The sequence below is a fragment of the Anas acuta genome, chromosome 13 (genome assembly GCF_963932015.1).
Source record: "Anas acuta chromosome 13, bAnaAcu1.1, whole genome shotgun sequence".
In the NCBI taxonomy this organism is placed as follows: Eukaryota; Metazoa; Chordata; class Aves; order Anseriformes; family Anatidae; genus Anas; species Anas acuta.
Genome location: NC_088991.1, coordinates 13,151,125 through 13,167,087, shown reverse-complemented (window position 1 = coordinate 13,167,087; position 15,963 = coordinate 13,151,125). Strand labels below are relative to the sequence as shown.

The window sequence follows — 15,963 nt, the reverse complement described above, 5'->3', positions numbered from 1 at the left end:
GAAAGTGCTGACAGGTAGTTGAGCAAAAGGGACTGAGAGATGTTTGAAGGAATAAGAATGCTGAAGTGAAACTGAAGCACTGATCAGAGCTTGCTGATAGCACCCAAGCATGCCTTAGAAGGGGGAGCAGAGCATCAGACAGCAAAGCACCACTGAGGACATCTGATCTAGTCCCTGGAGGTTAACTGCTCAAAGATCAGCAAACAGTGATATCATACAAAGATTTTTTTTTTTTAAAAACTTCTCAGCTTCGTTCAAGTAGACAGGAGGGAAATCAAACAAACACCCAACAAATTCTCATTTTTCTTTCAAGACAAAGCATAACACAGCTGATGAGAGAATCTTGTTTACCCAAAAGCCGCAGCAGTGACTTAGGAAGGATATGGACAATTTGACCCACAGTTTAAGTAGGTAAAACTTCAGAACACTGTTAGAAAGTTTTCAGAAAGGTGTCTGTTTTACCTCTTCAAAACATGCCCATGCTTTGCAGAGTAAGCAAGTTAAATATATTACTGTCTACTGAAAAATACAACAGCATTTTGAGAAAGATGACCCCTAACACTTCACCGCAACTTTGCTACTGTTCATTTGCTCATGCTGTCAGAACCGGGCAATTCATTGCACAGATCAAGCCTCAAACAAGAAGCCTTTGCCCAAAAGCCCTCTGACTCAAAAATCAGCTTTTGGAAACATAAAACCAAGATAATTTGAGATCTTTCTCATACTCATAAAATTCTTGCTCATTAGTCAGAACAAGTGAGCTGTCATGAAAGAATACATCTAGCAAAAGCAGATACTTAAGCACAGATTACCTTTCACAACTTCAATACCGACCTGAAACTCCAGAAAACATCCTTACATGAGTCCTTTTACAAACAGATGCAAAACCTTTACCGGGAAAACAAAACCATTGCTATTTTGATCCTTTTGGACTGAACTAATCTCATTTCCTTACTGGCCCCTTATTATTGTTCTGTTCCTTCTATCAAGACCAGAATTTATTCCACAATATGGTGAGATGAATCCAAACAGATTAACAAGGATTTGACCATATGATTTGTCAGGTTTATTTTCAGCAGAATCAATTCACTGCTCATATATACCAAGCTGTCACTTGTGCTATCACTAGAGGAGGGAACACGAAGTAGTATGGCAGGTTCATGATGATCTCTGTAGCTAGATGTTAGATTTTACATATGTACCGGACACGTTGTTCCTGGGTAGCACATTACAGCAAAAAGAATAAGAAATTTCTCCTTTGTCTACAAAGATCCCTTTACGACTTTGCTCCATTAAAACACCACAAAACAACAACAGCAAACACACAAAACACACCTTCAGAGAAATAAATAAGCAAAAAAATGTGTATTTTTATCTGTTGAAAAATCTGAAGTACTTGAAAGATAAGCAAATGCACAATCAAAGCAAGTGAAAAAAGATAAGTACTACTGTGACCTGAAATCTGAGATAATTAATATTATTAGAAAAGGGAGAAAAAAATGACTGTAGGCCTCAGATGCTTGGAAAGTTTTTTGTTAGATGAAAGAACAGCACATCTTCAAATTACCGAAAGACAGACACATTGATGGCAGGAGTTGATGCAGTAGTGTATGGCATTTTATTATTAAGACCATACCAATAATTTGAATCCAAAGTTCATTTTTAGAGCTGTTTCAAAAAATATGTTGGGAACAAGTATGGCAAAAGCAGCAGCAACTGCCACCCAGCCTTCCCCTGCTGCTAGTTAAACTGCAGAACTGTTAGAGCTAGCAAACTGATGTGTTTCTGAACTACGACCCCAGTTCCAGTAAGAATGATTAACCAATAGTTCTCCACTGACATAAACAAAAATCCCCTAGGAAGAGTGAAGAGAGAGGATTGGCAAAACTTTATATTAACCCCTAAGCAGTCATCTTCAGAAATACCAACTTCACTTTGAGATGCTTAAGAGCCTGGGATGCCCATTCAAGTTAATTAGTAGTTGGATTTGATAGGAAACCTGCTGAACTCTTCCATGCAGGTAAAACAAAAGGGACCTAACCCCAGACACAGTCAGCTGATCTAACCTTTACAAGCATTTGATGAACTCAAAGAGCTGCTCTTGGATTTTGCTTGGGGAGAAACCTTAAGTAGAAAATTCCTCTGGGATCCTCATTGGAAATGCACACCACTCGACCTTATACAACCAATTAACGGTTGGTCATCAACAAAACAAGACAGGCCTCACAATTCCCCCAAGCTACTTCAGGTGAATCACAGCTTTAAAAGCTATTTTAACTTCTAGCAATTCCTAATGCCATCACGTGGGAGTGCTGGAGTATAGGGAAAAGATGGCACCATAGAACTGTGTACACCCAGGGGAGAGAGAGGTGGAACAAAGGCAGCTCAGAGATGAACAAATAGTGTGGAATTACTAAAGGGAAATGTTGAATTTTTATTCTGAGCAAATCCCTTTACCGCAATCAAAGTCAGCTTTACAGCTTCTGTTACAGCTTCCGAGGCTGACAAGCATCTGTAGGATGCTCCAGGACGAAAACAAGTATTTCTGAACAACTTTGGCTAATGTTGAGATAATTTCTTTTGGAAAGGCTTCAAACTAAGAACCCTTACATTATTTAAAACACAGGCTTAGAACAAAGACTGCATCTTGAAACATATTTGCTTTTACCTTTCTTTAATTACCTTGCCTTTAAGGTTGTTCTACAAGAGTACTTCTTTATATCTGATAGAAAAACAAACAAAAACTAAAGACTACTCCTTTTTAATCAAAGGCAAATTTAGAATATACAGCAATACCTATTCTCTTCCTCCTAGTACAGAGAAGGGTGGAGATTTATGTAAATAAAAGCGTATGTATATACACCCCCAATACAGATCACTGAAATTTTGCAGTAGAGATGCCAGCTAAACTTCTAATATGGTAGAAATTAGAATGTAACACTACTAATACTCCTCACCAGAACTGTTACTCTATATTCTTTCACAGATATTTCATTGAATAGCAAAAAGGATTAGAAGCTTTGCAATTTGCCAGCATGAATAACAGCACTTTTTTTTTTTTATTGGTTCATATGGAGAGCCATGTCTGTTGGAGAGCAGATGGTGTCAATAGGCAGTGCGTGAACTCCATCATCGCCTCTGGTAAGGTAACACCTGTAAGTGGACAGGTCAGGAAGAGAATTTATGGCTCTCCTACTCCCTAAATCTGCTACCACACACAAAAGCGGCAACAAATATGACAAGCACAGGCATATATACATGCCAACTTCAATCTATCCAGCATGAGTAACAATAGTACCAGCACAAGCATGACGATACAAGCCCTCTGCATAGCTTCGAAGTCCACCATTTCACCAGTGCAGCACAACTGCTTGCACTAGCGTTTAGCAAGATCTCTGCCATCCTACCATCCAGATGTGCCATTAGTTCATAGTTCTGAGTTCATACACATATGCATCTACACATCTGGAGTCACAGGATCATACCATATTTTGTCTTGGAAGTTACCTCAAGAGGTCATCTAGTCCAGCCTGTGAGACCTGAATTGGGTCTTCCTATAAGAAGGTTCATTAATGTATTTCATTAACGGGTACTGCGTACAACTGGATGAAAAAACGAGAAGCTTCCAAGTATCTCAGACAGAGACTGAGTTAATGCCTTGCATCTAACTAAATCAAAACCAGCATCCTCCAGGTCTCCCAAAGCAAATAATTTAACATAGTCACATTAGATTCCTATATGGTACATAAATGCGAGAACATAAAAAGACTGTTGTCCTAACAGTATTTCTAAAACCTGATCCATAAATGGTGTTACATTATCTGGATTTTTCAAGCATCTCCCAGGCTTTATTTGGAACAGAAATTCTCTTAAAATTATAGGAATAATACAAAATAGTTCATCTACGTCGTGAAACATTGCTGAAATACACGGTTAGAAGACCACTTATAAAAAATGTAATTGGCTCAGATTTTCTAAGAGGCTAGTAAGAGAAGACCTGAGTATCTACTGTCATATTTTTCATGTATCCACTTCAATGACACCCTAACATACAGTGGTATCTTTGGAAGTCATCAGAATTAGCCATGTGTTTAAAAGACATTTCAAGCAATTGCTACAATAAAGGCCTGATCTTTAGTCAGGTACTGAAGGCAAACTTTAAGGAAAAGAGTCATCTTAAAGAAAGAGTTATCTTAAAGAAAGCTTCCAGAAAAGAAGATTACGTTATGGCAAAACATTAAAAGCAAACCAAAACAAACAAAAAACATCCCTGTAATTAATTTGCTGGGCAGCCCCACAGCCATGTTAGCATTAAAATGCCAGATCAAGAACATGTGCCAACTTTGGTGCTGAAGCCCGCATGTACTGCACTAGGATTTCTCTGAATTCCCAAAATCTGAATTACTGCTGACAATAAAATTAAGCTAGGGTTAATAAATACTGTTATCTGTAAAATCTCCAAAATACCACTTACTGTCTTAAGAATTCATACCTGAAATACAATGAATAAAAGACACTTGAAAGTCAGTAAAAAGAAAACCAGATTAAAAATTAAGTCACTTAATCTAGTCTCAGCGTTTATCAGGCTCTTACAAAACACTGGATCAGGGTCAAGCACATTGAAATCATAGGCTATCAGTCCACTCACAGATATTTATCTATTTTCAGAGAATAAGTTACCTCTATATTTTTATTCTATTCAAATTCCAAAATTGAAATTAAGAGGGGAATAGGAATGGTGAAACTAACAGGGCACAGGACAATTTTAGAATAATGTTTTACTCAGATATGGTACAAGTATCTTGATTGAATTTCTTTCCATACATTATCAGATATGAAATTAACTATACGCTACGCATATTCTAACATATCTCTCTGTATATTCATGTATTTAAGTTTCTGTATTTTATCTGCATACGGAATATTCTACTTCTTTACAATAAAGCCACCCTTGGTAGAGAGAGGTTTTTCTAATTCCTAGAGTTTCTCCCCACTCCACCCCTTCCATTTTCCTTTAAAATCCTATTACAATTAAAGTTACTCATACACACAGTGCCATATGCTTGTATATGTATCTATTTATATATTATTAAAATACCTTGAAGTCAGTAAAAGCACAGGTGCAAATCCATTATCACTTACAAAGAGTCAGAAAAAAATTAACCTGCAGATATTCAATAAAAGGGCGGAACCTGTAGACATGTTTTTTCCTCCATCTTGTACATACTCTGGCTTCTCACTGACTTTTGCATGGACCTGAACTCTGATGTTCAGTCCTTTCTAAGACTCAATCATCAAGGTAATAGATACTTTATTACATTTACCATAACAACTGATAACTGCTGAAGGAAAATGTGTTTTTGACAACAAAATAATTTCATTTGTATGAAGTATCAAACCTTTACACTAAACTTTCTGTACCACAGGTAATAAAAACTGGATTTGAGCTCTACTCCCTTTAAATGGGACCTGACCTGTTACACCCTTTACAAAGCATCTCCCGTATCTGACAAGGCCAAGACTCACTCCCATTTTTAGTAAAAAAACCTGAGAACATTATAAAACAATATTCTTTAAAAAGCAAGGAAAGAAAAACCCATATGGCTTTGTTTTCATCACGTTAGCTATAAGGCCAGTTACTTAAGAATTCTGATGACCATCAAATTTTAAAATTTGCTTTCATTCTTGCCCATTCTCAGATTTTTAAGGAAGGAATCACCTTCATCCTCCAACCATCTCTGACCCATGACAGATGCATGCTGTCAATTGCACACTGCACTGAAAATGGAAACAAACAAACTCACTTCCTCTATTCTTAGCTATTCTTCCACTTTGGTAACACAGCACAAGAAGCTTATAAGGAATAGGATAAATAAGCCAAAAGCAAGAATTATAACACGGTTTTCCAAAGATTAGCTCTTTGACATTAAAAAATTACACCAATTGTTTATGCTGAGTATGCTGCATAGTGGAAAAACAGAAAAAGAAAGTCCTCATGCCAGTGCGCTTCTCTCTGACTGAAAATCCTTACAGACACATTTTAACTATCCAGTATCGTAAAATATTTAAATAAAAACCCTCAAACCTCCGCATACTGCTTCATATCCTTCAGTTTGCTTTCATTGGTGAGCACGGCCTAGTAAGTCAGAGGAATGCAAAGGGGAGGAAAGCCACAGATTACGTGACTAGATCCTTACTGTGATTTGGAAAAGAAAAAAACCTCAAGTGACAGCACTCCGTAGCTAAGATGGATGGGTGTGCTGTGATGGAGACAGAAGTCAGTCAGAATTCAACAGATTCCTGTACACCAAAATGTTCAAATTCCATTCTGCATTTATTATGGAGTTCAACAAGCTGACCTTTCAAAACAAATTTAATCTCCTTTGTTGAGCAGCGCAGGCCAAATGACTGTTGAATGGGTAATTAACCCACCTCAATGAGCTGCCTGCACATCTGAATTACAAGTCAGAAGACTACTACAGTTCCACATTGCTGAAGAATATTTGTGTTCTCCTAATGTTACAAACTGCTTTGAAAAACCTAATATGCAGAGAGATTACAAAAGCCATGTCTAACAGGAACACGGAAAAATAGCCATTTATGGGCTGCAGTCTGCTTTTAGCACTCTGCCTTTCCTTTCAGCTAGCAGCCTGCTTATCAGTACATAAACAATTTTTTTCAATTTTTGCCACACCCATTTAAAGGAACAACTACGTCAGCACTCTACCAGCAATAAATTATATCGTTTTGGCATTTGGGCTATTTTTCCAATATTTAGAGGTTTAATACCTGCAACAAGATGGCACCTGATACACAAATTTCAAAGGCCTCTTACTGCTCTATCTTAGAAGCCATTTTAGGACTCCTGTGCAAGTTGGAACCTGATACCACTGATTTCCCTCCTGTAAATAAGGCTAAACTCATACAATAATCCAGATAGAACAAGAAGAACGAATTCCACCTTTTAAACATGCTAGTTCCTAAAAAAGCAGCAACAAGACCAAGTTTAATGGTATCCTTGTTAAATCTCTCTCTCTCTAGTGAAGCTGTCACTACTTTTGGGCTAAACAACATTAAAATATGGCAGAAAAACATTGTCTGAAAAAAAATTAGATGGCTCCAAAACATGATACGGGGGAAAGAGCAGGCCACAACTTTATTTACCACTGACAGCTCTCTAGGAATAACCACTGCCTGCAATAAGGCGAAATGGGAACCCACAGTTCAAGGATATCATATTATTCCTTTAGTTTTGGAGGGGACCATTTTGAGAAAGGACAAATAATACACCAGTCTACTGGATTCCTACATTCCTGTCCTCTCTGCAAGGCTCCATGACCACTGGCCCAAAAGCTGTGGTCTGCTTTTGGACACTGGCCCTTGATAGTATCAATCACACTGGACCTGAAGCTACCAGACACAGAATCATGGAATATCCCAAACTGGAAGGGACCCACAAGGATCATCGAGTCCAAGTCCTGGCACCACACGGGTGCCCATTTACCACAACCTTTGAGCCCTGCCCATCAGCCAATTGTTCACCCACCGTAGGATGTCTTTGTTTAGCTGTATGCTGGACATTTTGTGCAGTCGAATCCTATGGCAAACTGTGTCAAAAGCTTCACTGAAATCCAAAAAGGAAGGGAGGAAGAGAAACACCCTCTCCCCACCCCACCCCCCCAAAAAAAAGGAGATTCTTCTTGCCAACTAGGCTGGAATAAAGCTGAGCAGGAAGGTAAAAATGTTCTTGTTGTGACTGGTTGCCAGATAACACCTTCCTAGGTGAGAGATCATTGCCAATGATCTCCCTGCCAGTCTGCCCCACCACACCCAGCCTCTGCTGGGGGCAGGTCCAGCCAGTAGAAGTCTCTGCCAACAAGGGCAACGCACTTACATCCATCATCTTGTCCTCCTCTCCTCCAAGTTTCTCTATATGCTTTTAAGTCAATTTACCTCAGTGGAAATTCAACCTTTTTCACTCAGCACTTTACACTCAGGCACTTCACAATAATATTAGTCATTCTGAGGTATGCAGTATTTTTTATTATTTTTTTTATTTATATATTCTGTGTTCATCTCCCGAAGCTGAAGCCTGCACTGAAATAAAACTTCACATTTAGCAAGCATGTAGCCTCTGACAGCCCCCCAGTAAGCATTATTCCAGTATTCAGGACCTAACAGTATCCAGTTGAATGAAAAGCCTGCAGAAGATGAGAGAGGGAATACTAACATTGAACTGAATAGATGGTTCTTGACTTCTGGTCCATGAAAATGGGGAACCCACCCTGGGCTCTCAGATTCCTATAGCTCAAGAGTGAAACCTGCAGATAACATTTCTCATTCAAGCGAGCACATAGAATTCACGCAGATCTGAGCTACAACACGCCATGAAGCTTCTCCAGATACACTGCCTCAACCAAGACCATTCAAATCCAGACTTTAGTAAGACAAACTTTGCTTCATACTTCTACCACTCAAGTATGAATAAAGCTTTAAAGAATAAAGAACTGCAATCAAGAAAGATCTAAGCTGAAACTCCTTCCTGAGTTATGGACCTAATCACATGCACAGTATATAGCATCTCTCTGCAAAACCACATGCACAACATATGATGAAGAACAAGACCAGCAAGCTACTGTTACCTTGTCAGACCCTTTATTAATAGCTTAGCTTCTCTGATGCAGGTTCTTTCACCCTATTTATTTAGGTAGCAATCCCTCCGGGAGAATAGTTTTCAGTGACTATCACTAGATGGGCACCCTTCTCATGAGATTTAAGTCTCCTTCAGCACTGAGTGTGCTCAGTGATCCTCACCTAATCAGCAGAGCAGACCTATTCCAAAAGAGCTGCTGAAAGTTTAAAGAACAAATGACAGTTCTCTAAATAGAGTTTATAAACATCAAGAAACCTGGTGAGACAGCATTAGGAAGGAATTTGATTTTCAGCAATTTTAAGTTAGAAAGAAATAGTAGGACTTGCAACTGTAGCTCCTGACATGATAAGATACCTCGTCAACTGTTTATTTCTGCAAAGAGAGCATACATGTAGCCACTAATTACAGCGTGCAATAAAATTATTTGTTTCACAACCAATCTTGTACTGTTTAACCCCCAACCCCATCCTCCCCCAAAACCCACCCCTAAACTCTGAGGGCCTGGCAATTATTGAACTCAGTTCCTAAGGCTGGAAAAAAAGAAAAACAAATGATAACCTCTTATCACTTTTCACAGTTGGTGACCCTTTCTTAAATCTGAAGTTAATCACCAAAGAGTAAATGAGTGATGCATCCACTAACAGGTTTAAAATTCATCCTTTCACTTTTGGAGAAGATTGAAAACCATATTTTCAGGGCACTGAAACCAATGAAAACTGAGCGTAATATGCTTGCCCATCTTTACTAAGATGTTTCACAGGTCTCACATTACAAACACTACTGCAGTGGCACAAGTAGCCATATACTCTCAATGCCATGAAGTAACCATGCATCTTCACAGAGAGGGTGGTCGGGCATTCCCTGGGGAAGTGGGCATGGCCCTGAGCCTGCCAAAGTTCAAGGAGCATTTGGACAACACTCTCAGACACCGGGTTTGGTTTTGCAGTGGTCCCGTGTGGAGCCAGAAGTTGGGACTCGATCTTTATTGGTCCCTTCCAACTCGGGACATTTTATGATATAAAGGAAGAATCCTCCCCTCAAAATAAACATCTAAATGAGACTTATTGTTTTAAACAAAATGCAATACAGCACTGAGCTACTAATATATTTTCTCCTTCTTGAGAAAAGGAAGAAAAAACAACCTTTCATCAGGACTTGTAAAACTGTAACAGTAAGATGTTGGAGTTTAAAAAAACAGCCCATGTGACTTTTTTCAATGTTAAATTCAATAGAATAACCACTATAGAATAAAATAATAATTATATATATATATTTAAGTTAAATTATCCTGTGCTCAAAACTGATAGCATCAGATGGTACAGAAGAGCAAAGCAATTAAGGTGAGAAGAGTTGAGTTTGTTTTATGCGTTCTCTGCAGCTTCAGCAGATTTGCTGAATTCCAGGTCAGTGCACTTAACAAGTGTATAAAACTGTAAAATCCGCACAAAAAAAAAAAAAAAAAGGAAAAGACTGCTGTGGATTTTTTTCTCCTGACTGATAAAAGCATCTGCTGAATTCCAGTTGGTTATACCTAATATAACTTCCATGCAGCAAACACTTTCCAAAGCTCACTCTATCCTCCTTTGGTAACACTACAACAGTACAAGTATGACTGAGCCCTACTTTTCTTTGTCGTCAGAATAACTTATCACAGTGCACGAGACAGAAGGACCAAGCCCAGCTAATGAAGCCTGACTGGAGTTAGCAGACTGTTACATTCAGTGCAGCTTGTACACCAAGTACAACCAGGAAAAGAACAACTGCAGTGCTGAATTCCACAAATACTTTTATGTGAATCTACTACAAGTAGCAAAGAGGCACGCTCTCCACAAGTCATAAATACTATCTTCCTGCAGTCTGACTGCACTGTGGGTCAAAGCACAAATCAAAGAACTGAAATAGGACCAAGGTATTTATCAGAGTCCATTCTAGATCAATCACAAGGAATGCCAGTTTTCTAGGCACTGTGTTAAGTTTTCTGGTGACCTGCACGCGCTAGACTTCCCACTTCTCTCTAGGTAAGTCACATTTCTAAGTGAAAATAAAGCCTTTTCAAACTCACTGTGGAATTATCTGGGGGCCAACTCAGATCTGTGGACAGCAATATATTAACAGATCCTTGAATGGACACTTTTTCAAAGGTTTAAGTTCCTCTAATGCATACCCCTCTAAACATGTAAGTACCCGACTGTAACAAATTGCTTGCTTTAAGCATAAGTCTCACCCTTATAACCATAATAACAAAGGTTTGCTAGCAATCTGACACACCTCCAGTGCTCATCTTTAGGCACTGCGCATAAAGAGCCTGTTTCTACAAATGCACCAATTTAAGAAAAAATGTATTTTTTTTCTCCTCTCTCAGTCTATGAAGTCTACCACTTCCAAATCCGAACACTACTACTCCTGTCATCTTTCTATATCCATCCAACAACTGGATGTTAACTGATCTGCCTCTGAGCATCCCGTAGGGATAGAATCTCCAGCTGCCAAGCTCAGGCTGTTGAGCGAGCAGCACCTTACAGACAGTCTGTTCACTGGCAGCACAGAGAGCAAAGCTCACCTGTACATCTGAGTTTGCATTTAATCAAGCAATCCTTCAACTATGAATCAGAGTACACTGGCTGACAGGTCACATGTTTCTAGCTGCTCTGCTTTTAGAGGAAGGTAGGTTCCTTATTGCAAGATCATCTGGATGCCAAGGAAAGCAGATCAGGTCTAAATAACGTTGCTGGCTACCCTGAAGGCTACTGCCATGCAGCATCAGGAGATAAAGCCATTAGGAAAAAAAAGGAAAAAAAAGTGTTTAGAAGAATAGCACAGCATAGATACAGAGATAACAAAGCCCCAGTGCAAGTTCCAGAGACATGCATATTGACAGGAAGAAGAGAGCAAAGAATCAACAATTCCATGAGTTAATGAATGAGTATTTCAGACTTATTTTGCAAACAAGTTAGAATAGGAAACATTTATACATTAAAAAAAAAAAAAAAACAAAAAAACTGTAACAACAAGAATGTATTACTTGAGTGAAGTTCCATCGTTGAAGTCTACAAACGAGTTTGGAAATTCAGGATGCTAATAGCAAATTTTCCTCACTCTCCACCTTAGAAAGATTAACTCTCACTTATTTGTAAGCTTACAAGAGAGGCTGGAAGTTTTCAAGTAATGTATAAGATGCTGTCAATAACATAAGTTCATCAGAAGATGCATCAATCTGAAGTGACTGACTTTAAACTTTCTGATCACTTGAAACAAACATAATCCTTTGAACTATGCATCTTGCCAGCTGGAAAGGAGAAATACTGAAGTGTATGGGTACCAATAAGGGGTCCAACACCCTCACTCCAGCAACACCGTCATTTTCAGTATAATACCCAGGTTGGTAGAAATCCACAGGTAGGCTCAGCTCTAATATCTCGTCTGTCTTACATTCCACATCCAAAAATGCTCTGTATCAGTTCTATTGGATTCCTCCAAGATACTGCCAGTCAACAAGATGCTCACTTCGCTATGAGATTTCAAAGTATTTCAGCCTAAAAAATGTTTTGAGTATTTTATCTCTTTCTAATGAGGAACCAACTTACAACGGCATCACTGAATAAAAACTCCAACTTGACTTTCATAACAAAGCGTACCTCATGTAATCAGGGCACATTAGTAGTGCTCACATAGATCCATCAACCTTCTATTTTTCCTTTTAATCTTGCATTCTGTATAAAATGCCATAACCTGGAGTATCACACTCAGCTTCAAAGCACTCATTTTGTACATTCACTAAGTACTTCGACTATATTAAACAGTCTTAGAAGTTTGGTATGATGTTAACTTAACCCAGCTATAAGTGGTCCAAATGGAGCCTTTCCAAAAAAAACTGAGGGGGGGAGGAAAACATCTTTAGGAAGTTGTTTGCACAGGCATGAATTGTTAGGTATAATATTTGGTTTTGTTAGGGACACAAGACAGGATAAACGGAATGCCACCACTATATAAACAAATGATTCTGCAACTACTCATAAGGGCAACATATAATACTACCTCTGGGTCTTCCACTGTTGTCATGGCACTCCAAGTCAGACTCCACCGAATAACCCTATGTGACCTTCAGTAATTTCCTATGTTTGGATTTATTTTTATTTTTTAAAGGGAGTCTGACACTTTATTAGATGAAAGATCTTAAAACAGTCAAAAGAGTTTCTGTAGAACTCCAAAAAGAAGAGTCTGACAGTTTATCACCAGTCTGAGTTTTGTTTTGTTTTTTAAATAATGAAACAGGATGTAAATCATAGGATTACCATAAAATCGAAGGGTTCCCAACTGTAACACATTCTCTGGCAAATTCAGTTTCCATCTGTTATATTCAATAAATTATTTCCCTCAACACAGACTACAAAATAAGGGGTTTGACATCACATGCACTTTCACACAGTGCTAATTTTAAGGCAACTATTAGATCTTCTTCCATCACAGATGAACCTGTTTATTCCTTCTTCAGTCACCACGCATTTATTTTAATGTTGAGCAGAAGCAGGGATGCTTTTATAATCCCTCAGATGATCCTGACCAAATAGTTCAAATAAGTTAAAAAGGAAAAAAAAAGAAGTCCTTGTACTCCAGACTACCACCTTCTTCCTGAGCTTTTTTTTTTCCCTTCAATAAACTCTTCTTAAAGAACAGCACACAGAGCACAGAGCACCAAAGCCTATCCCTTTTTTACATTAAGACTATCAGAATATGTGTAATAGTTTTCACTTTAAAAAGTCACCTTGATAAAGATTTCTTAGTTCTATGCAGCTGTATATACCTAACTATTAAAAAAAGGTTTTGCTTTAAACCTACAGATACAGGTTAAGAAACTTGGGTTAAGCTAAAAACACTCGTGGAACTAAGTACAGTATTACATAAAGTTTATTTGTTTAACAATGGAAGACAGGACCTTAAATAATTTCAAGGTCCTTTTGTGATGACAGAGCAGCTATGGGAAATTGGACAGCAATACATTAAGCAAATATGAAAATAAAGAATTGACAAACTTGGATTTTGAAATACAAGTCTCCCAAATATGAAAACACTAACAATAGCAGAGGATATAAATAAAGAAGCTCAGGCTAAAGCTCATAAATCTTTATCACAAAGTTTCTTTAGCTTTCCATTGTTGAGGATGTACCAACCCAACAGTAACCTTGACATATCAATAGAACAGGGAGGCTGAACGCAGTTTATGTCCTTTTATATAAACAAAAAGTCAGTGGATGACCAAAGTTTAACTGATTTTAAAAGGCCTGCAAGCTATTTGAAATAAAAAAAAATAAAGCAAACCTTAATATTGTAACCGACATAAATTAATACATAAATACTCTTTATACCTCAATTCTACACTTTCTTAAAAGTGTTACACGTTCTTAAAAAAAACACAGAAGAGACTTGACCAAAAGAAGTTTTAAATATCTGTTCTGAAACCTCCTGAATTATTAACTGTACATCTCACATATATAGAGATGTATCAGAAAGGCTTCTGTGTTACTGGAACAACAGATTAAAAAAAAAAAAAAACTTGGCTATTATACAGGCATGACTATCCTAACAAGTTGAGAGAAAGCTGAAAACGCTGACAGGGCTGCCAGCCTTTGACAAGCAAAAGCTAATGCTGAAATGAGCTTAGCTTCTCTTTGCTTGATAAAGATCTCTGACCAGATCATCCAGTAGAGTAAGAATGAAGGGTCAGAGGTATTCCTACCTTCCTAGGAAAAAAAAATCAGTTACATGCTAGCTCATTTGTTTTTTAAGCAAGTGCCACAAACGTGTAAACGACACAAAGTCTCATTCCCAGCCACAGAGAGAGGTGCAAGCTCCTGACAGACGACGGCTCCCGACAGCAAGGTGGCTGCTGCACTGCACGAACCCCGGCCCTCACTTTTCCACTGCGCGCAAGGTCCTCTGAGACCGCACTACAGGCCCAGCGCCAAGTGCACGTCGGTGGGGAAGTCCTGCAGGAGGGACGCCCGCCAGCGAGGCCGGTGTGCCACTTACCGCGCACCCACACACCCTGCGAGCAGCTTCGTTTCGTCCTTAATCACTTTTAAAAGCCCTTAAATGCTCCTGGATGCCTGAACAAAGCGGGGAGGGGGAGAGAAACCCTTCCCCGCCAGGGGCCGGCTGCCGCAAGCACCCCCCCCCTCCACCACCACCCGGCCTCCCGTTACCTCGCGGCACCCCCTCCCAGGGGCCGGGGCTGCGGCCCAGCCTTCCCCCCCCGCTCCTCCCCGGGCCGAGCGCAGCCTCCCCGCTCCGCTTCGCCCACCCGCGGTCCCCCCGCACCCGGCGCCCCAGCGGCGGCCTCCGCCCGGCGGGGCCGCGAGCGCCGCTTCCGGAGCCGGGGCCGAGCCCGGGGCCCGGCGCCTCCATTTTGGGGCCGGCTCGGCGCGGAGCTCACCTGCATGCCGGGCACTTGCACCGCCACGGGCGAGTGGGCCATGGCGGGCTGCGGCGGCCGGGCGCCGCCGGCTGCTCCCTTCTCTCGGCCTCCCTGCTCCTGGGCGGCGACGGCGGCGGGGCCTGGAAGGACAAAGCGGCGGGGAGCGGCTTCAGCGCGGGCCGTGCTCCCTCCTCTCCTCTCCTCTCCTTTCCTTTCCGTTCCTTTCCTTCCCTCCCCGCGCGGCCCGCCCTGCCCGCCCGGCGCCCCCGCCCGCCCGCTGCCGACTCACCTCGCGGCCGCGGGGCTGGGGCCGAGCTGCGAGGCGGGCGGGCGGGACGCGGACCCTAGCGCCGCTCTCCTGCCATGCCTGCCGGGCTCCTCGCAGCGGCCCTGCCCATGCCCCGTTTCCCGCTGCCGGCGCGGGGGCGGCTGCTCGGAGCCCCCCCGGGGTGGCGGCTCTCGGGGCTGGGCTCAGAGCGCCATGTCGGGCTCCGGCAGCAGGAGGAGGAGGAGGAGGTGGCGGCTGCTGTGCGGCGGCGGCGGCTTCTTCCGTCTCAGCTCCGGCCTCGCGGGGCGGAGCCGCCGCCGCACAGGGCCCCGGCGTCAGCTGCCCCCGCCCCGGGCCGGGCGGGCAGGGAGTGGCGGCCGGGCTTCGGCGGGGCCCCTCAGCCCTGCTGTCACACCAGCGAGGCCGCCCGCGACGTCCCGCCGCGATCTGAGCCCCCTCGGGCTCTGTCGCAGTGCCCTGGGCTCCTGGACACGCTGTCACACCGGGCTGGACCCCTCAGGCGCTGTCACGGTGTCCTGTCCCCCTCAAGCACGCTGTCACAGTGCCCTGTCCCCCTCAAGCACTCTGTCACACGGCCATGTCCCCTGCAGGCACGGTGTCGCCGGGCCC

The 15,963-nt window shown here is 41.5% G+C and overlaps 1 protein-coding gene across 1 annotated transcript in view; it reads right to left on the bottom strand.

The window, feature by feature from the left end:
* Window positions 1-15,642, bottom strand: part of STK26 (serine/threonine kinase 26) — a 29,981-nt gene extending 14,339 nt beyond the window's left edge. The window contains exons 1-2 of the mRNA XM_068696788.1: window positions 15,355-15,642; window positions 15,084-15,205 (exon numbers count right to left, since the gene is read on the bottom strand). Of these exons, the coding sequence (XP_068552889.1) occupies window positions 15,084-15,125 (42 nt within the window). The 5' untranslated portion in view covers window positions 15,126-15,205; window positions 15,355-15,642. The remainder of the gene's footprint in view (window positions 1-15,083; window positions 15,206-15,354) is intronic.
* Window positions 15,643-15,963: the final 321 nt, after the last annotated feature.